At 36.0% G+C, this 22,191-nt stretch overlaps 1 protein-coding gene across 2 annotated transcripts in view; it reads left to right on the forward strand.

The window, feature by feature from the left end:
- The first annotated feature begins 531 nt into the window (after positions 1 to 531).
- zbbx (zinc finger, B-box domain containing) overlaps positions 532 to 22,191 on the forward strand; it is a 49,921-nt gene continuing 28,261 nt past the window's right edge. Inside the window, exons 1-8 of one of the 2 annotated variants that reach the window (XM_088011850.1) lie at positions 532 to 706; positions 1,659 to 1,788; positions 2,290 to 2,403; positions 6,143 to 6,245; positions 6,485 to 6,536; positions 7,043 to 7,158; positions 19,472 to 19,645; positions 20,948 to 21,158. In XM_088011850.1, coding sequence (XP_087867976.1) covers positions 1,727 to 1,788; positions 2,290 to 2,403; positions 6,143 to 6,245; positions 6,485 to 6,536; positions 7,043 to 7,158; positions 19,472 to 19,645; positions 20,948 to 21,158 — 832 coding nt within the window. In that variant the 5' untranslated portion in view covers positions 532 to 706; positions 1,659 to 1,726. The remainder of the gene's footprint in view (positions 707 to 1,658; positions 1,789 to 2,289; positions 2,404 to 6,142; positions 6,246 to 6,484; positions 6,537 to 7,042; positions 7,159 to 19,471; positions 19,646 to 20,947; positions 21,159 to 22,191) is intronic. The other variant, XM_088011851.1, reaches the window with a different exon arrangement.

Here is a 22,191-nt window from a genome sequence, read left to right on the forward strand (position 1 = left end):
TGGTAAGCAAAAATGTTGCATAAAACACAAGTACATGAACTTATTTTAAATTTTATGATATATAGTAGTATTGTTTCCCTTTTAGACAAACCCTCAAATCGACACGTCTATTTCACTTTGGTCTTCTCAAATGAACTGCTGAACATTTTTATTTGCACTTATGGGAAATTCCCTTTTCTTTAAAGGTTGACAACACGAACTGTCTAGAGACGTTAATTTCCAATGAGTTAAAGCAACTCCAAAAAATGCTGAAAAAAGAAAGAAAAAGTGAGCTTGAAAGCTTTAGTCAGTGCTTAAAATGTATCTTGATACTCAGAGAAAGCATCATTTACAAGGAATTCCCACTAGCCTACTCATGATTATTTTAGGGAACAGGGGGATAAATGCTTTTGAACTGTGTGCTTATTTATGTAACAAAGAAAGTCACGCAGTAGTAATCTGTCTGAAGTTGAGGATTAGTCATCAAACACCCGCAGGGAGGTAGAAGCTGATATCAACGCGCACGCGGAGCAATAATATATTCAACTCAAATTAACTTCCGGCTTCGGTTGCCATAGTGACTCTGTCCCAACAGACACGACGTTCTTGTAGGCAGCGGTTGTTAGCTGAAATCTTACTCAAGTACGGTAAACCGATGATGAATATAGGGAATTAACTAACACCGAGACATGTTGTGAAAAAAAAGACATTTACACCCGGATTCAGGGTAAGTTTAAGCTCCTCTACGTTGTGTTTGCTTACTTTAAGCGGTGTGACGCAGGGCCAAAGTTTCTCATTAGCTTCGGTTTGAACAGAGCAGCTGCTTTAGCATGTGGTTTTAGCAGTTGTTAGAAAAAAGGTAAAAACACAGGTGGAATTAAGAAGGTTGATTATATGGTGGATGGGTTACCACAGAGATTGAACACACTTCTGTAGAAACTACTCCCTTTTTATTACAAGTTATAGTGCACATTTGATGCCTTTTAAATTTTTTTTAGAAATAGTTAATGGTCATTTTCCAATTTACCTAACATTAACGTCTCTTTGGTGAATTTAGTTTTTCTTTGATTTCACGGTTCTGTTTCAGAAATGTTTTCTATGATTCTAGCCAGAAGGTGGTGTGTATACCAGCCTTCAGCTTGTACTCGGTGTGTTTGGTCAGTACGTACGAATGTTGAATATATGGTGGCATGCTATGATGACATGTGGACAGGTAGAGTGTGGTAAAGACTTGGAACTTCTTAAAGAGACAGAAGTCAATTTTAGCATGTCTGTCAGGGATCCCGGTGCAGGCTGGCAACCCAAGCAGATAGCCTTGACTGGACTGATCATGCAGCTAATATCAGCTTAAGAGCAAAATGGCAATAACGCATATTTTGTGTATTAAGCACTTCAGAATTGGCATCAAGTGTAGCTGGTGTTTATTTCACATTTTGCCACAAATTACTAGCAGGTGTGCCTGTCTTGCTAATATATTACAGTATTTGCAAATGTACTTTTCAAATTAATTACATAGAAAATGTCCATATCTGTTTTTTTGGCAAAGAACTGAATTAATTATTATTTTTTTCATTAAATAGTTTGTTATTTTTTATTGTGGCCTGGTTTATTTATAGTAGAGTGCTATTTTGTGAGAAGTACATGATTGTACATTTGATGGCATCTCTGTATTGCTGCAGAAGAGTTTCTTTTCAAAAGCGCTGTAGAAGACCTTGGTGAAATACTGCAGCCCCTGGAAATAAGAAGCATGAATTTAAATGATTATGTGGTTCCTAACAACAAGACCAGATCTGTCAAGCTCAATGCCAGGTAAGAGGAGATCAATAATGTGATTTAGGGCATTCACTAGAAGCCCATTAGCGTCCCTTGACTACAGTGCTATTTATCTGCTAGTCATCTATAGGCATTCAAATTTTATCATGAGAAAGGCTTGAACAAAATGGACTTCTGGCCAATCTATAGTCTTGCTAGATTCTGCAGTTTTCTGTGTAGCATCTCTTTTAGGTGATTAAAGATATGTTGTCCAATTTTTGTGAGCACAGTACAAAATTCAGTTCTATCCCTGGCTACAGTTTCTCACATGCCTACAGATAATTGACTGGGTTGATGCCTTGCTTGGCAGTACACTGATCCAGTAACTAATTGATAGAAGCATTGATTTAGTCGTGGGAACAGGAATCTGCTAACGCTGAAGATGAATTGAACATATATCGATGAAAGCCTTGCCATCCAATCCGACAAAACCGGTAATTTGTGTGATTGATTGTTGATACCTGATTGCTGTATGTGCATGTGTTTTTGTTGCTGTAGGAACCTGCACAAACTGCAACTGGACACCACAACTCTGGCCAGTGAGAGCAAGAAAATGGAGGAGAAACTTAAACAGTTGAAAGAAAACATGAGTAAAGAGAAGGAGGAAAGAAGGTGAGTCTTGGTTATACTCTTTCTAAAGAAAGCAAAGAGCAGTGCTGGGAAAGGATAAGCAAAGAGGATAAGCCAAAATGTAAGTAAAGAAATAAAATTAAATTAAATTGTGCTGTTGAGTAGACATGCCCAGAAAAATTCAGGATAGAAAAAGATCATTGGATTTGATGGAAGAGACACTACTAAGAACCAAAATCAGCATTAACACGTTTATAAAGTGGAATCTTGTCTTAAATAAAAGGAGATGGTCTTAATGCGCTTGAAGTATTGTGTTGAACATTACGGCGTTTATCTTAAGTGTATGAAAATGAAAACTATGTTCTCTGAACAGTTTTAATATTTGTTTTCCAAAATTATTATTGCAGAAAGGCTTGGTACTCACTGCAGATTATCATTTTTATCATATCCTGCGCATATTGATTTAAAATGGTTGCTGGTTCTGAGTGGATGACACTGTTGAAACCTGCTTACATCAGTAAAATGGTATAACAAATCACCTGAGTGATGTTCTGCTGAAAGAGCTGTACAGTCTTGGCTTGGGAAGAAATTAGGCCTCCATATCTTAAGATATTGGATGAAAAGTAGTTGGGTTATAACTGTTAGTGTTTAAAAGGGCATGCATAAGGCCGAGATGGAATTGGGGGTGCGGTACTGGGACTAGAGAAAGTTGGAAAAGTGTGCAGCAACCATAAGACAGTTGCAAACAACATAGAAAAGACAACAAGTAATAGAGACAGAAAGACTATGACTCCAATCTAAAGTTCAGACACATGAGGGATTCTTCCACCTGTAAAGGTCAAGCAAAAAATCCACTTTGGAAGGAAGAGATGAGAAAACTGAAGCACCTTTTAAAATGAGGTAGGCTAATACCCATATAGTTATCTACAGTAAAGGTCAAAGAAGCAGAAATGTGGGTGCAGGTTTATGTCTAATTTTACCTGTCATTTTATTTGTGAAGACATTACTCTTTTGGTTTTTTGGTAATTGTGAGTATATTGACAAATAATTTTATTGGTTTGATCTGTAGAGGTATAATTAATTTATATATATATATATATACAAAATCTTACCACTATTCTAATCAAAAATCTACATTGCTGGTTGTTTGCGTACAGGTGCATCTTAATAATTTATTGTTCATTCATTTTAATAACTAAATTCAACAAATGAAACTTATGTTAATAACACAGAGACTGGTCTTTTCATGCCTTTGTTCTGATGATGAGTTCTCAATTACAAAAAAACACATTTAATTTCTTAGAAGAACATTACATAAATCATCGCTGAATACACAAGTTCCCTCATTTACCGAGGCTAAATGTTTTAGGCATTGCTACTTAGAACTATTTTTTTCTCACACATACATGCGTATGTGAGTGTAGTTAATTGTGTGTCTGTTTGGATTAGGTGATTTGATTTTCATTAATGCAGTCCATACATAAACCCAAATAGGCATGCACACTGAGGGGGCCCCTGAGGGGACACCCTGTCATCCTGCACTGACAGGGGTGTGCTTCAACTGTCTCCTCTAGCGACAGTCCAGTTGCCGTGATGATGCTGATAGGATGATTACCTGACGCCTTCCCTCAGTGTCAGTACGGCAAAGCAACAACATCAGGTTTCTGGATTCTCTCACCATTCCATACACACATATACAGATTCAAAGTCTGACTTCCTGAGCCTTGACAGGCTGCCAGCTCAATCTAAAATAAACTTTCTCCAAAGAGAGCCCAACATCACAATAGAATAAATGTCATAAACAATTCAGCAACATGAGCATGAACAATATTTCCACCACACTTCTCTCATCCACTTTTGGAAACTTAAATTTCTGTGCAGGGTTTGCACATATGCATTTCACTGGGCATTGGTCCATTACAGATATCAATATATTCCAAGTTTTCAAAAGAGGTTATTGCTTCTCTGGAATTATAAACCAAAGAACCTAAAGTAGCTTCCTCTCCCCCACCATGTGGTACACACAGTGCTTTCAGCTTTCTGAAAGGCAAAGCAAGGCAAATGTATTTGTATAGCACATTTTGTGTGCTTTACAGAAAAATGTAGAGTTTAAATACAAAGTTTAGAAATACAGGTATAAATTAAATATGATTAAACAAATGAAATACAAGAAAAAAATCATTGTCTAATTAAATTAATAAGAAATAGTGGACAAAATCCTTCCATCTGTCATATGCACGGCTAAAAAGAACTATTTTTAGCTTAAACGTTGTCAGAGTCTAGTCCTGTCTCACTTCTCCAGAAAGACTGTTCCAGATTTTAGGGGCATAAAACTGCAATGCAGTGTTGTTGTGCTTTGTTCTGACTCTGGGTACCATCAGGATGCAACTACCTGATGTTCTCAGTGTCTGAACTGGTTCAAAGAAAGGCTTCCAAACTTTTCTGCTCTCAAGAACTATAAATTAAGATGTTTGAAAGTATTTCCAATAATAAAATAAAACAGTCATGTTTTAGAAGAAAATTAATTCTTAAAGTAATTATTTAAATATACAGTTGGAAATCTACAACTGAGCAGATAGCCCAGGTAAATATCCATCTATTATCAGTTTGTTTGGCTTGTGTTACTCTGCTAAGAGAGCAGAATGGCAAAAAAGGCATAGTATTCTGCATAATAAGCACGGTATTTACTGTACTAAATTTACTAGTTATGAAAACTTTTTACCAATGTTTACATATCAATAAAGATATACAGTAAATGTTACAGATAACTAATCAGTATGATGTACTAGTAGTTGTTGGGATAATTGTTGCTTTTATGTTTTTAACTGTATGCAATTAGATAATTTAGTACACTTGTTTTAAAATATTGTGTAATTATTGTGATATCATAGTGCTCCAAATTATCATACCAGACTGTCAGTGGTAATAGGTCTTTATGATTACAAATTCATTTCCATCGAAAAGTGTGTATTTTTATATTGTTTATTACGTGTGTTGTTTCTGTTGGAAAACAATTAGTTTAGATGTGAGGTTTAGAGCTTACATCTAAACCTGAAATACCCACTACTTATTGAAAAAAGTCTCCAAAATACTAACATTACCTCACATATTTTGACTTGACATACATACTCTTGTAACCACAGTTAAAAAAATCCCACATTTCTGCATCCTTCTCTAAATTTGCAGTGAAAACAAAAAGCCATTCATCAAAAATGAATTTGTTTTTTCAGTCTTTAAGACTCCCAATTATGTATTATATGTACATTCCACCTATCCTGAGAAATGAAATCAGTAGTAATCTGTTGCAATTAAAACCTTGAAAATGTAATATTCCGGTGAGTTTCATTCATATTACTAGTGCTTATAATCCTCAGATGATTGTTCTTATTCTACATGAAATGGTACAATAAATCAAATTATTTTACAAACACTAACATCTGTTGTGGTGACTACTGATATAAGCTTGACAAAAGCACTGAGAGTTGTCAGAATCATCTGAAAATGCTGCTTTGTCAGATGTCGCAGTCAGTGCTGTGACAAAGGACTCATGCTGGCATCTTCAACTCCATAGAGTTCGTCACTGTCTAGTTAGTGGGAAAGATCTCGCTAAATCAGACTGGTTTGATACTAATTTCTTGTTGTATGATCTCATTGGCATGAATGACAGAATGAGTACTTCTTCTGGAAAACGGTGGACTTTTGACAACAATTACAATTAGTTATTCATTTAGTCATCTTTCCTTCATCTGTGACATTTGTCTTTCTTGGTCTCTTTCTTTAGGCATTTTAGAGACTTAAGGTGGAAATTTGGACAATGTATTTCTTCAATCAGTAACCCTCAACCAAACAGCTTCAAGAAGATCAATGACAACAAAATCCAAAAAGTAAATAAAAAATCTAACTCTGCATCCTATGCCTTTGTTATTTTATGCAACTTTATACAGTCACTCTGAGCTTCATTTATTTTTATTATTAATCCTAAACATTTAATACCACATAAAAGATCCAGGAGTTGGTATACAGTTAATATTAAAACAAACATAAACATTTTTTACTAGGCTTTTTGTAAACTAAAGCATAAAACATTTTCCACTTTTATGTGACTTGTATATCATCTTCACAGCTTCCTGCAGGGAAAATAAAGATCAGAGTTTTGAAGGATGAGCCACTGCCAGGTGAGTTGATTAGTATGAGAAAAAAACAATTTGCCAATTAAATGTATCAATTAGTCAACAGCTGGTTAAGTAGTAATCATTCCTTTTCCTATAGTACATTGATTTGAAACATCCAAAATACAATATAAATATACAATATAATTACAAAATCAATGGCATTTTTCTGTTTATATTCTTTGTTGTCGCTGTAACAGGTTGTATTTGCTCTCACTGTGGGATGTATTTTACAAGAAGTGAAAGGCCTCAAATGATTTTTCCAGTTGTGCACTAGAAATATGCTCACTTGTTTGGTATTATTACAGATTAACAAATGTGTACTGAAAAAACAAGCTCTGTTTAAAACTGCGAATGTTCAATAATATATTGTGCTGTACATTGTTTATTTATCTAATTAATGTGTTCTTTTTGTCTTTTCCTGCTGGTTTCATAATGATAAATACATATGTCAATAGTAATAAATGAAATCCCTGTGTCGGGTCTTAATATCTATGTGTTTACTCTTTCAGCCCCACCACAGTCGTCATCTTCATCTTCAATCCCTAACGCTGGCCTTGGAATGACAAAAAGAACCAGAGTTAAGGGAACAATCTCCAGAAAATGTGAAGTCAAATCAACTAAATTAGTAAGAATAGAAACACATTTGAGAATTACTCTGAAAGTCTTTTGAGATAGTTATTTCTTAAGGATTGTGAGAAGGCAAAGTAGCATTTTGTTACTTGTTTAACAGTATGAGTCTGTTGAGTTCTTTCAGAATTTATTAAAATAAAAATGGGGCTGTACATCAGTTTAAAAATGTTATCATATTAATCACATTTTGGCGCTGTGATTAGTCATGATTAATCACTATGCCTAACTTTGTAAGCTTGAAATACAAATATGCTTGCAGTTATGCAAGCCCCTCCTACCTCATTCCAATGGATTAAAATGCAAGCACTTATTAGACCAGAAAGAAGGTAATGTAGCCTCCCAGTACTCAACATCTACTACTAAGGGACGCTTACTCCACTACAGATGCATACGGGAAATAAACTTTTTCAGGGGAGAACTGACATGATGTATATTTTTTCCTAATTCTTCAGTGTCCCACTCCTTGTGGTGCCTCAGGCAACTCCCTATATAAGTGAGGCGACGAGGTGACAGCCAGTTGACCTCATCCAACCAAGTGACCGGAGTAATTTGTGCATCTGAGATTTCAAGATCATACACGTAGATGTGCACATGCGATGCAACGCAAGAAACTTGAAAATGTTCAACTTTTGTTGCTGACTGCGGTCGCACAAAACTTCCACCCTTCGCTGTCATTTGCCGCTCCTCGCGTATCGAGTCCATTTCATGCTGCTGTGAACTAGGTGACCCTGCGCTGGAGAGATTATTTTAGGTCAAAATAGTAGTATGATAATTAAAATTTTCAGAATAATCATGTGCATTAACGCGTTACGGTTAACACATTAATTTTCATTGTTTGCAGCCAAAACACAAATATTTACATTCAGTTAGAAAACTAAGCTGGTGATAATCTCAGCTGTGGGATGTACTTTACAACAGAAGTGAATTTAATTTTTTTTCACCTGGTCTTTCTCCATTTCTTTTTCAACCTGGCTGTCACTCTCTATTTGTTCAGCTGTTGATTTCATTTAAACTTATCTTTTCATTGTTCTATTTTATTCCTCTTGATATATTTCTGTTCTTTGTCTCTCTTCTACATCAGCTCCTGGCTTCTGGTGTCATTCGGATACCCATTATCTTCTACTCTTTTCCTTTTGGTCATTTGGCTTATCCGTCTTTTAGTTTCCCCCACGCACTTTATCTCCTTACTCCTTTCCCTCACTTCCATCTGCTTTATTACAAAGTTGTCTTCACTGTGTCTTGTTTACCTGTTTTCCTTTATCTTCTCTTCTCCTTTACGATGCCTCATGTGTCTTATCCAACAGTCGATCTGAGTGTTTGTGTTTGCACTGAAAACTGTTTAGTTGGATCCATTCATCGATATGGAAGACCCCTAAGGGCACCATTGTTTATTTTTTTTCTCACTCATCTTTCTACAGCTCAGGAAGTGGGACAGCTACTCCCAAATGTTTGTGTGAATAAAAACTGTGAGTGTGTGTAAAATGAGCAGCTTGGTTGCTATCTATCCTTTTTTTTCTTTTTCTAATTTTTCCTTGAGTTTAGCTGGTCTTTGGGAAAATGTAGGGTGGTGGGTGTGAGAGCCAGGCAGACTGACAGAGGAAATTAAGGAGGAGGAGGGGTTGAATTGGCTGAGTTGACATCCTGCCCTTTATGTTGTGGAATAAGTTATTCAAATCCAGCACACCAAATGCATTCAGATCTGATGTGGTAATTTGTTTGAAAGTGCATGCGCTGATGATGGCACTGTCTATTAAAGTGCCCAGTGCCCCCAGTCTTCTACAGTGATGGGTTTAACATCAGCACTTATAGTAGTCTGGGCAGACTAGCCTAAATGCAAGCACAAATATACACAATGTCCTAATGGACACATATTTTAGATTGCTCTTGTACCATATAACGATTGTGATAAAGGAAAGCTTTACGACTGTCTGGACACCTCTGTCTGAAAATGCACTTATGCACACAGTTGCTTTCCTACACATGCAAATGTAAACTTCCAAAGATAATTGCGTTTAACTTTCTCTGAAGTTTTGACTGAAACTTGGACGTTATTTAATATCCTACAGGCACATAACTCTGCACTATCTATTCAGTGTCATCTCGACAAAAAAATGAAGAAAAAAGTGGCAAAAGCTGCTCCCTTATTTTCTGCGTAGTTGCATAGTGTGTGGTGATATGCTGCTTGGAACCCGATAGGGAAGCCTCATCCCCAAGGAGTGGCTGTAATTTATCCTCAGGCCTGAGCAGGAAAATGAGGCTGTGTTTTACGGCATACCATCAAGCTACAATGAAGGTGCTGTAAGTATTAGTGTGCGTTCAGATTCACATACACATTCTCTGACACAAAACTGCATGTTTGAAGAAATAAGTTCCCCTGTATTACACATAATATTATTATTATTTCTTGGAAATTATTAAGTTTTGTAAAAGAGAAACATGAAATGAAGGAGTGAGAAAGGGAGCAAGATTTATTGATGATTTCCAAACTGGTACTGAAAATTCACCAGGTATTCATCAACAGCAATTTTATTGACTTATGGATTTAGGGCTATGTTGTTCCTAATTGTCTTCCAGAATTGGCCAGGAAAAAAGAAGCACAACAAAAATTAACCATAATTATGCAATTGACCAATGAATTACATTTGAAAGAAGGCTTCAGTAATTACACTATATTGGGGTATATTCTTTTTTTCAGAGCAACTGTCTCATATAAAAGTAAACTTGTGGACAAAGCAGAATTATTATCGCGGTTTAGATGAAGGCTGTTATACTGATTTTACATCGCCTTTTGTGTCAGGCAATTACTGACTTCTCAATACATGTTTCACAGAGGAAGATTCCTCATGGCTAAACCCCTCCTTTCTTCAAAAAATAATTGCCCAGTGTAAACATAGTGGTCACTTACATTTTCCCAAAGTTATTAAAACTGCAGATGGTTTTAATAAGGTAGAAGTCCACTTAAGTAAAAATGGAGCAGATGGGTTCACTTAGACTAGCCACTAGCGTTTGCCTGCAAGACCAACAAATGTAGAATCCTTATTCTTGTCCATATGGCTGTAGGACTAATTGTGTCCTCAATTTCTCGGAAGATGCCAAATTTTATATTTAAGTAGTTTGTTTAGTCTAATTGTGTAGTGAGCTGTATAATTGGATTGCAGAGCTGGTAGTTGCATACTGTCTACTTGATAGTCTACCTGTACCAATACACCCACCCACACACACGTGCATGTATGGTCATCTAGTTCACAGCAGCACCTTCTTGAACTGTGGTCAGCAATGCAGAGTCGCAAACGTGAGTGAAAAGATGAGCGAGGACAGTCAGACTGGTGTGGTCAGTGGCAAATTTCTCTTCAAAAACACCGCTACGGACTTTTGGATAAAACCAAAGTAGTATGTTGTGGTATATTGCAATGATAAATTATCCCTCCACCAAAGCACAACCATTTTATAGTTACCGTAATATTTTTAAATTACGTTTGAAACAAAACTGCTTCTTTTAAACGGTCCTGGATATAAGTTTGGAAAATATAGATGTTTGGTTTGAGACTTTAAAAGATTTTCTTCAGTCAATGAAAAACCTTACAAATAAATAATGGGAACAAAATGTTAATGTTTTGTTTAAAACAAGGTTGTTTTGCCATATCATCATTCCTTTATTGTGTTAGTATTCACCCTGGCATTGCCTGTGTGGTCTGTCCAGCTAGTCCATGCATATCTTCCAGACCTGCTGACACAAGGGTTTTTATCTCTTCTGCAAAGACTTTGATACTTTGAGATACTTTGAGGTAGCAGTGATAATGACCTCCCTTAAGATGCTTTCAAACACCCACACATGCATATGCAGTACTACTGCACTGTTGGTGCAGTGACATAAGGTACATATACAGTACAAAAAGGCAATTCTATCTTTATCTCAAACCTACCCAAAATGTAATTTCAATGTTCATTCTGTAAAAGTCTGCCTGGCAAAGATGAGCGTTGAAGACTGTGAGATACTTGTTATTAGCTTAAAGTTAAACTGGTTTTCACAGGTTGTTTCTGCGGGAATTTAAGGGAGCATGGACATTTGCATACTTAGCCCTTTTAAAACATGTTTGGCTCATGTAATTACACAAAGGTTTACTTTTTCTCTGGCTTCCCTGTCTCTCAGTCATACTGTACACATATCCTCATGCACACAAACTAAAGGGATTCTTGGTCTTGAAATATACACTGATAACTACTACTCATAAGGTGCTTTGACAGACTTTAACAGAAGGGGGCACTGAAACTCCACAACAGGATCTTCATTCGTAGAAGCAATATCACATGTGCATCACGCCTGTTTCCTCTCTATGTTCAATCTCGGTGTTTCTCGTCTTTACTTTTCCACTTCTGTTCTCCTTTGGTTTTGCTCATTTTCTGACTGTTTCTGGCTTAAGATGAAGTCAGTTATATATAAAAACCTACGTCTACAATAGAGAAATCTGTATCTGTGAGTTGGCATGCGTTAACAATCTCCATGTTCACCTGTACCTACTTTTTTCAGACTTGACTTTTTAATCAGCAGCTAACAGTTTAATTATGAAATACTGCAGTAAAGTAATGAAACTAGTTCTAAGCCAGATGAAAACGATACAAGTAAGGGTTGTACATAAGAACGAGCTGCTACAAATTTGGACCCTCTTGTGACATTTAGCATACACTGTAAGAAAAAAAAACTATTTTATTGTATTTAAATTCTGACAACCACAGCTGCCAATATTTTATCTTAAATTAGAGACTTTTTTTTTTTACAGTGTGCAATAGTACTGAGGAGTAATTTCTAGACTAGTAAACAGAACCATGTCACAAAATTTATTTATTTATTTATGAACTAAACATTATTTACTGAAATAACTCTTGGTTGTGCTATTTGTAGTAATGTTGGACAAATTATGATCTGGATATTTAAGCGGCTCTGCTGTGTTTGCAACAGTGTGTCGCACATGGGGTACATCCACAAATAACCATAAATAATGATTTGATGCACAAGCCCCTTATCTACTGCACTTAATGTGGATTAATTCTAAATTAGTTCATAACCAACCTTCAAACAAAAGTCTGGTTAGAAAATTGTGGATTTTATGGAACTTGGCTACTGACTAAATCTGACTTCTAGATCCATTACTCTTAAAAGTACTGTTAAAGCATTACTATATATATATATATATATATATATATATATATATATATATATATATATATATATATATATATATATATATGCTAGCTAATGTTAAAACAGCAAGATAAACCCAGGTAAATTAGTGTGTGTGTCAATTTTATATACATGTGTGTCAATTTTATATATATATATATATATATATATATTACCTGGGTTTATCTTGCTGTTTTAACATTAGCTAGCATGTTGTTACCATATTACAACTGCTTATCACAGCATGATAAAATAAGTTATGCTACCAAATTAACGGTTGTTACTCACTAGCAATATTTAAACAATTTGTTCACGGTAAGATCATCACCTCTCAATGAGATAAGTCCCTCTGAATAACATATCCATGGTAAGCAAGAACACCGTAAGAGGGTTTTCCTAAAGTATAAGTTTTCATAAAAAAAAAACCCCACACAAACATAAAAGCAGAATTTATATTTCGCCTGCAAATGACAAGTAAAATGCAATAATTTATTCCTACTTTGGTCACAATGAGTGGGACAATTAAGATGTGACTCTAACAGGTTGAACTGGGGGTAGCGCGAGGTACAGAGACGCTGTGCTAAAAATAAAACTTGTGACATCTACACATGCCTCAAAGCTGCGTGTGTGAGTTACGTCTGGCGAAGAGAGGGCGTCTGCGCTGGTGGCGAGTTGCAAATTACTTTATTAGTCTAATTGTAAATAGTTTAAATAGTTAGAATTATGTATTTGTGCCTGCTTTCCGCAGTCAACATGCGCAGTAGAGTGGCTGCTGACGCAACGTGACACTGATTGATAGTCCCTCTATAGGTTTGTTCCTTCCAGTGTTTGTAAAAGTTTCCATGACAGTTAGATGCATTCAGCTGCCTTGATGAATCCTGTGGTCTGTGATCTCTTAACACTTCAAGTAGTTTAATTTGTGATCCTCAGTCTTTTAGTCATGAAACAAAAGTCCCCTGAAATCAGTTTCTTTTTAAGTCCTTTCAAAATCTATGAAGACTGTAACAGTCATTTAGTTTTTCCCCAGCTTGACATAGGAAGGGGGAAAAACAAAACCCTAAATACAGAGACAACCATGAAGCCAGAACAAAAAAAATAACTAATATTTTGAAAATAAAACAAAAACAAACTGCTCATATTAAAAAGGATGCAGCATTATGCAACAAAGGCATATTCAAATTTAAACATAAAAGCCCAAAGAAATTTCTGATCCAAAGCAAAACACACAAACCATAAACATAATAATACTTTGGCATTGAATGCTGACTGCTTCAGCGTGTGTGCTGAGCTGAATGGGAGAACGATAAAAAACTGCATTAACTTTATCTGAGTAAGATATCCCTTTTGTGTTTAAACTCTGCTTTGGTAATGTATGCTATTCAACTTTTATAAATGCTGAAGCACATTGTTTACTATATTTTCAATACTTCAGCACAGGTCAGTTTAACACACTTAATGTGTCTTTTGGGATGCAACATGGATTAAATAAACCATGCACATACATGTTTGTTTAATCAAACCACAAGAGACCTTAAGAGACAATTGTCATTTTCTCTGTAGATTTTCACTGTTCGTTTGGGTTGTATCCTCACTTTAGCCAGCAGTAATGCAAAACTGTGTATTTTGGCAGAATATAAAGACTGGGGATTATGCTCATGCAGCTGACGCAGGCATATATCTCTCCCCTATACTAATCCTGTTTGATTTTCTTTGGAAAAAAAATTATGCCTCGCCCCTCTGATGAGGGATGAGGCAAAATGAGGTGCAAAAAAGAAAGAAGAAATCATCAATATGATAAGTTGAATTTTTTTTTTTTTTTTACCTCTTCAGATATGTCCTGCCTTTCACACACAGAGACCTGGATCAATAATGATGAATTAATTAATCATTACTTGTAGTTCATTAAGGCAGAACCACATGGAGTGGGTGTGGTAAGCTGCGGTGTAGCAAAAATATTGTCAGGTAATTTCAAAGAGCACTATATAAACGAAGCATGTTTGATTGATCTAATTTATGTCATAATGTTGTTTTTCTCATTTTGTCTCTGAGATCATCCCCACCCACTTTCTATTCTTTGGTTGTGGTTCAAAGGAAAACATTCTTCAATGCAATTTCTTTTCAGTAGGTCATATTTCTGTAAACATCCCACTTCTAGCTCCCACAGTTACACAATCTATTAGGGCATAAACAGAAAAATGGAACTGCACGCATTTACTTTGAAGTGCTTATTGTGAGACAAAGATTGATGAAATGAGAAGCACAATGACTTGTTGAAAAAAGGTTTTTTAATTTTTTCTCCATCTTGAAATGTAAGTAAAAAATGGTGGTTCTATAGCTAATTACCATTCTGGAACATATTTAGGAAAAAGTTGGCCTGTTTTATTACTGTTCTATCTTTGTTTGTTTCTTCAACTTAAGAAAATATTTTGATGTTTGTATATACACATTTTGACGGAGGCTGTAATTTCTGTTTAACAATACCTTTATTTTTCTCAGTTCTATCAATACTACCCACTTTTAAACTGTGTGGTTAGAAAAATCTACACTTATTTGTTTGATAAATTTTAAACTCATTAAATGTCACTTCAATTGAGGAAGAAATGATACTCAGCCAACTTTAAGTTAATGTTTTTCATACCAGCCATGTAGTTAAGATCCCTGCGTTAGTCAAATGAATTTCTTTTAAAATCAGAATTTGAACTGTTGTCGTGTGTTATTAATCGTTGTGAGAGTTCTGATCTGAACTTTTGTCTGACACAGGAGAGCTTAGTTTCTGTTTAAGAAATGTGTTAACTTTCTCCTCTATTTTTTTTTCTGCATTTGCATTTTATATCCAACTCGGCTAAAAATGTTTTGGAAAAAGTATCAATCTTTCTTTGATTATCTATTCACTTGCATATTATAGAAATGCTTTGCAAATACAGTAATATGTTAGCGCACATGTTGAGATGCTTACACTGGAAAAGGGGAAGTATTCTTTGTAGGTGGTGTAAAATGGGAGTCATGAGTTTGAATTTCAAAGCCAAATTTATAAAAACCTTTACATGGAGCTATTGTGTTTTCATTGAATGTTTGTAAGTTGGACCCACTGCACTACAATTACACAATCACAAAGAGAGTTTCAGTTTCAGGTGCTGATCTGACAAGTCCTTTGTTTCAGATGCACTTAGACATTCAGACTCTAAGTGCACCTGTGAACACAGCTGGAAAGTGGTCAGAAAAAGAGTAGCTTTAACAACCTTTTGTTTGTTCTCACTGTTTTTGATTCGCTATTAAGGGACCTTGAAAAGAGTCTGTTTTGACCCAACACATGTAAAATCTTTACACAACATTTGAACACTAAGTACAAAGATTTGATACTTGAAGATTTTATTTCCTTCCTCTTAGATTCTAAATTCAACACATAGACAGAATACACCTATCAGGCTGATTTTGCTTTCTTGTGTGTAATGGCAGATTTTAGACAAAAAAAAGGTAATATCCTTTCTTTTCACAGTTGTAAATGTTCTAGAATAACCATCTTTAAATCAGGATTGTAGTGTGTGAAACTCATTGAACAAATAGAGGAGGGTTTAGAGTTTGCTTTACCAAACATTATTATAGTACTAAAGATCCTGTAGAGTTTTGTTTATTATGTGATATACCAGGATGGCACGTATCCCACACTGAAAATATATTTAGTAAATAAAACCAAATCTTCAGTAGGTAAATTTTATAAAAAAAATGTTTCATAGCAATACTTGTAAAGAAGTCAAGCCCCTCTGCCTTCTCTCTGTGGTCCTACAACTATCTGCCAAAATACGGGGCTTGGTCAGAAACAATCAGTCAGAAGGAGGAGGGTCTTAGTTCTGTGTACATGCATTCTCACATACTTCTGCCATGCATCTTACACACCTCCTTGCTCTCTTCTTTGCTACAGCTCCTTCCCTTCAACAGAGCCTGCTAAGAATGTTCAGGCTCGTTAGCATGGCCTCCGATGACAGCAGATAAATGTTTATTCTATAGCAAGCTGTAAGTTGTTTTGCTGCCTTTTGCACTGCTGCAGCACGCACACGAGTGTGATTGACAGTGCTGAGACCTTCCTTCTAGCTCTGATTGGTTATTTTTGACGAAAAACTATTTATTTTGCAAGTGGCAGTACAACTATGCTGACCATTATCTTCTTGTGTAATTCCAAGCGAAAAATGTTTTTGCTTCCAGCACAGTCTGTCCTTTTCTCCTCTTGACTCGGATTGTCGCCGGTTGATTTTTGACCGGGCCAATCAGCAAACAGTTTTAGAATTGTAGTCAGCCTGAAGTTTTAGCAGTGGCAGCGGTGGAGCCATTCAGTCAGTGTTGGTCACGCTTCCAAATATTGAATTAACATTAACAGTATTCTTGTTCGGATCGGTGCTTCTCTCTTCACAGTGGAGAATGGTTGTTTACAGTGCAGGCTTTGAGCCCAGACCTTTTGTACAAAGCTAATAGCATAGGACAAGAGGCTGGTTTTTACCAGGCTGCAGTAGAACCATAGGGAGACGGCAGAGGAGTTAACTTTTTTCACAGCTTATCTGTCTCATGTTATGCTGTCACATCATAGTGACAGTTTTAAGAAATATGCAAAAGACATATTTTTGTAAAAGTTACCCACTGCAGCTTTAATGCAAAGGTCATCCGATTCTTTTTCTTTCTTGCTTGGTTTATTTGATTGGACTCGATAGATATGCTTTAGGCATGATGTATATCTGTGAAGGTGCTACATGTCCAATTTTAGGTGTTTCAGAAGTAGTCATTATAACACACTGCAGGGCTTCAAACTGGTTCCATGCTGCCTGGATGACTGTCAGGCTGAAGTAGATGCTATTTTATCAGATGGTTAGTTGATCGCATAGAACTATGCAACAGTAAGGGGTGTTGGATGTGTAGAAATGTCTGAATCACCATTAGTTCTGGTATGATCCCATGGTCTGAATTAAAAGTTTCTTCAACCAATCCAATAATAGGAGTGAACCGGTTGTAGTCTTCTAGCAGATCGCTCATTAACAGTCTTCAAAGCGCCTGACCTGCCTATTCCGATTTTGGCAGATTCTCAAATTTAGTCTGAAATAATGCTAAATATAGCAAGAAAGTTGCTGAGTTGGCAACAGTGGGGTGACTATTGTTAACTGCAAGCATACAACAGGACCTGGTGGATAGTTTTATTGCAGACCAATAGAAAAGTAGTTGATATTTAGACCTTTGCTGAGGTTAAGAGTGGTGGAAAATCGGCTTCACATGTAAGTATGAGCTGATCACCGATCTCCCAAAATGAAGGAAATCAGGGCCAATTTAGCAGCTGTCCGATTTTTCTGACCACCCTTACTTAAAAATGCTTTAAATGACTTGCTTTTTTATTCTGCTAATTTTTTTAACTAATGCAAAACATAGATCATAGATTGAGTTTGACACTTGACACAGCATTGAAACTTGATACCTTTGTCATGTTATTTAATGTCACCACTGAGACAAAAGCTGGGTCACAGTATAGGAATATGTTATTGTAAAGAGAATCCAAGAAAACATTCTATCTTCTATTGATGTCGTCTTCCTCAGAGCTGTAACTTTCTTTGACATTTCTGTTGTACTGTGCATTGGTCAGTCCAAAGAGACTTCCTGCAGGCATTGATTAAATGACTGAGTGAATAAACTTTAATAAACTGGTTTTCAAAAAACACCCAAAGTAATATGATTTATTTCTTAATGTCAGTTTGCCAAATTAATCAATTACCTGTGAGAAATTGTCATCTCCAAGGCAATGTGCATTAGTTTGGCCTTGTGATCAGTATGGGTTAGTTGATCACATGCAACTAAAACTCAATTTTTGTGTTTTATGTGTATAGTGTTTTTTTCTTTCTTTTGTATGAGATGTATGAAGTTATTTGATTCACAGATTGATGTACATGCAAATTTTATAAAATTTACATGTATAATATATATATATATATATATATATATATATATATATATATAAAATGGACTTTTCTGTATCGGACTTGAAGGGTAGACCAGGGATGTAAGTGTGAGCACTTAAAATGATTAGGAGTTACCCTCTAAATGGGGTCAAGAGAGCTGTCTGGCATCATCCCTTTTGCTTTATGCCATCAGTGTACTTTAAATAGGGCTTGCTTGGTATTTACTACTTCAATTTGAGTAAAAGTTGCGAGTGCTAAATCTCTTGTCTAAAATTTAACAAAAAGAACAGTTGCAGGCGTTTGGCGCATCATGACGCAGGAGTTTATGCTTCATGGCAAAAAAGTATATATTCACCCTTTGATCTCACTTAATATGTTTTGAGAGGTGAACTTTAACCTGTCAGTGAGGGGACAGGTTAAGGGTCTCCTCACTGACAAGTCAAAGGTCACCTGTCAAAACGTATTAAGTTTGATTGAAAGGTATACCTTTTTCGTTGCACTACCTTTGTAGCAATATTGTTAACTAAATGGTCATATGTCATGATTGTTTAAACATGATTTCTTGATTTTAAGTTGCATCGGGTTCATGTAAATATATACCAGCCTCTTTGCTAGGTACATCTTTGCAGTTTCTTTTTTAACACAAATGGCAAAGCAGTCAATCAACTGGCATTCAGGGTATTTAGGCATCTCAATGTGTTGAAGACGACTTGCTGAAGTTCAAACTAATCACCAAAATCAAGAAGAAGTGCACATTAAGTTGCCTTTATAGTGACATATGTCTTATGTCCTATGAATAACACCAATTAGAGTTTCTGTTAAATAATCAGGATAGGGATTTCCAGATGTTTACTCATGTAGAAAACGGTTCCTTAGTTAGCTGTGGCTGCTGATAGATCCAAAATATTCATATACCTGACAGATTTAGATATAAAGTTATATTTTAATTCAACCAACATACTTCTTCTGAATTAAACTAACTAGTTCAGTTGTAGTAAGGTTCTCTTATGTAGTTTTCTTACTCATTTGTCACTGCTTGATCGGCTGAAGCGGGCTTCATTTTGGTAACATAAACTCTCAATAGGTGCGTGAGATTATCATAATGATGTTTCAATAGAATTTAGAGAAGAGCAGTAATTCCAGCCTCTTAAACTAAGCAATACTGATCTGGTGTCATAAACTATGGTCTTCTGTTGCAGACAGACGCACAGGCTCAAGTGATCAGCCAAGACATCAGCTACTTCCAGAGAAAGATTAACCCTGGCTCTTTTATCTATAATCCTGATTCCAGTAGAAGCCCTGATTCCAATCACAGCCTCACATTCAATGCAATAACCACAAGAGAAGATGAGTGGCCAAAGAATGGAACAAAGGTGAAGCAAAAACAGATGGACATTTTTCATAATTGCAGCCAGGTATATGTTGTGTAAGAGATCAGAAGCTGATTCTAAAGTATAAAATATAAGTAAATGGAGAAAAACTTTTTGTACATTTCTATTCCAACATTATGAATCATAACTATGTGTACACGGCATATTCTGTTCATGACATTTGGATTTCTCTAAAAATAAATATTTGAGAAATTTTTACTTGATGTTGTTACGTTATCTTTCATTCTTTCATTTTAAACTTCACTGTTTAAAACTATTCACTATTTCAGCAGTCTTGCTTTATTTCACTTATTGATATTTTGTTCCAACAAAATATGAAGCCTCTATCCATGAATGGATACAGCATAAAAAAATAAATTTCCCAGCGGGTAAAATTACACTCCATTTGCAGTTCACATGATGTGACAATTCACTAAAAAGATATCAAACAAGCCTCTACATGGTGTGAGTTCTACCTCTGCACCATGTGAGTCAATTGAAAGAACTTCAAACAAACCCTAATTGACGCCAAATCCACAGGCTGTATCTAAAGGCAAACTTGTGAACTGCATGTACCTTTGGACTGAAAGGAGCCCTCCAGCAGCGCAGGTCTGGCAGGAACAGTTAGATTGACATTTCATACTCTTTAGACCATGGAGCGCAGTTGACCTCATTCTGACAGTACCCTCTTCAAACAACTGAGGTCACAAGGTAGCAAAAAAAAAATTGCTCCATGTCCACCTGGTGTACATCTTGCAAATTTTTATTTAGTTACAAGTTTAAAAACAAACGAAATTAAATAATTTGCATGTGTTCGACAACAAAGTTTGCAATACTGGAGGGGGAGTTTTCCTCGTTAGCCAAAGCTACTAAGGCGCCAGCTACCAGGGAACCAGCTAGCTTAGCTATGGCGCTAAGGTAACTAGCCAGTCAGCCTGTGGCTAATTAGGTACATGGTGTGACCATGTGGGAAACTGATGCCAAATAAGAACAAAGGAACAATGACTAAAACTAGCTTTAGAACCCAGACAAAGCAGAAAATGGGCTTTAGTGGTTCCTCAACACTCGCCACACATCACTCTTCCAAGAATTGGAACTGAAAGATCAAAGGAAAAAGGAACTGGAAGATTCGGTATATGTTGTACTGACACAAGAATCTGTATTCATTACATCAGAAGAGCAGATTTGGAGGTGCAGTGTTTGATAATTAGGAGTGATCACCTTTAGTAATGAGAACATGTATGAGAACTTGCATCACATTTTGACCATCACATAAGAGCTCATGAGATATTCTTTATGTTCTAGGTGCTGGTTGTAAAACACGGACAGGAGAAAGCAGTGGGAGTAATTGAAGATGATAAAAGTGAATTGGCCAACTCCATTTTTACAGGGCAGTACAGTGAGGAGGAGTCTGCAAGATCTTTTCAGGAGGCTCTGATACAGTGGAGAAAAGAAAGGAGCGAAGGAAAAGAAAGCCTTGTTACAACCGATGTACTGGAGACACCCACGACACCAGGTGAGATATATAGACATGGTTGGTAGGCATACACACTCATTATTTTTTAAAATGGACAAATGAATTGTTGAGGGCAGCAATTGTAGCAGTTCTGAATACAACGTGTTTTCTTTTTTGTTTGATATAACTGCACCAGGACGTTCAGCATTCAGGCTATATTATTTCCAGGAGATGGGTTACCTCAAATGTGCAAATACTTCTTTGTAAAAACAGATTTAGATTTTGGTGCACCGTAATATTCTTCAAAACCTCTATGCAGAGAAACTGCTCTCTCTCTCTCTAATGTCATAGGACCAACAACACAGAAAAATATTTATTGCATATCCAAAGGTTCTAGTCAACAAGTAAAGTGAAAAATTAAAAAACGTCTTCACTTTGTTTGGAGTGTCAAAAAGACAAACCCATCCAGCTAAATAAAAAAAACAAAAACATTTCACTTTTAAAATATGACACCACACACCAAATAAGTGTGCTCAAAACATTTTATTTTTTCCTAAATTTATCATTGTAAGATTTTGTCTGTAGATACTAAATTTATGTTGAGGCTTTTTACATCCAAACTCAGCTAACGTATTTGAACTGTGTTACCAAAATGAATGTTGTATCTCCTCTTAAGGCTAAGGGACATGGCATCCATTATTTAAAAAAAATGCATTTCATATTTTGATTCAGTTGGCCACAGGGCAGTTTTCCACTGTGCCTCAGTCCATCTTTAATGAGCTCAGTCCCAGAGGCTACAATGTTTCCTGGTATTTTCTGATAAAATTTGAATGAGTAGGTATGCTTGTTGTGTATCTTTCGAGGAATGCTGTACTTTTTGCTTTTATAATTGTAGAGTGTGTGTCGAATGGTTTTAATTCTTGTTTTTGAGCAGATGCAGAAATTTCCTCCTCAGAACAATTTGTTTTTAATTCTGAATAAACTGCCTTTTTTAAATAGACGCACATCAAACAATGTGAAAAAAGTTTGTTGCACACTCAGCTTTTTATACAGTCCACATTATTTATTAATGCGTTGGCCCTCAGGCCATACG

This window comes from Poecilia mexicana, unplaced genomic scaffold, assembly GCF_051168715.1.
Source record: "Poecilia mexicana isolate PSO_F unplaced genomic scaffold, ASM5116871v1 scaffold_13, whole genome shotgun sequence".
Classification (NCBI taxonomy): Eukaryota; Metazoa; Chordata; class Actinopteri; order Cyprinodontiformes; family Poeciliidae; genus Poecilia; species Poecilia mexicana.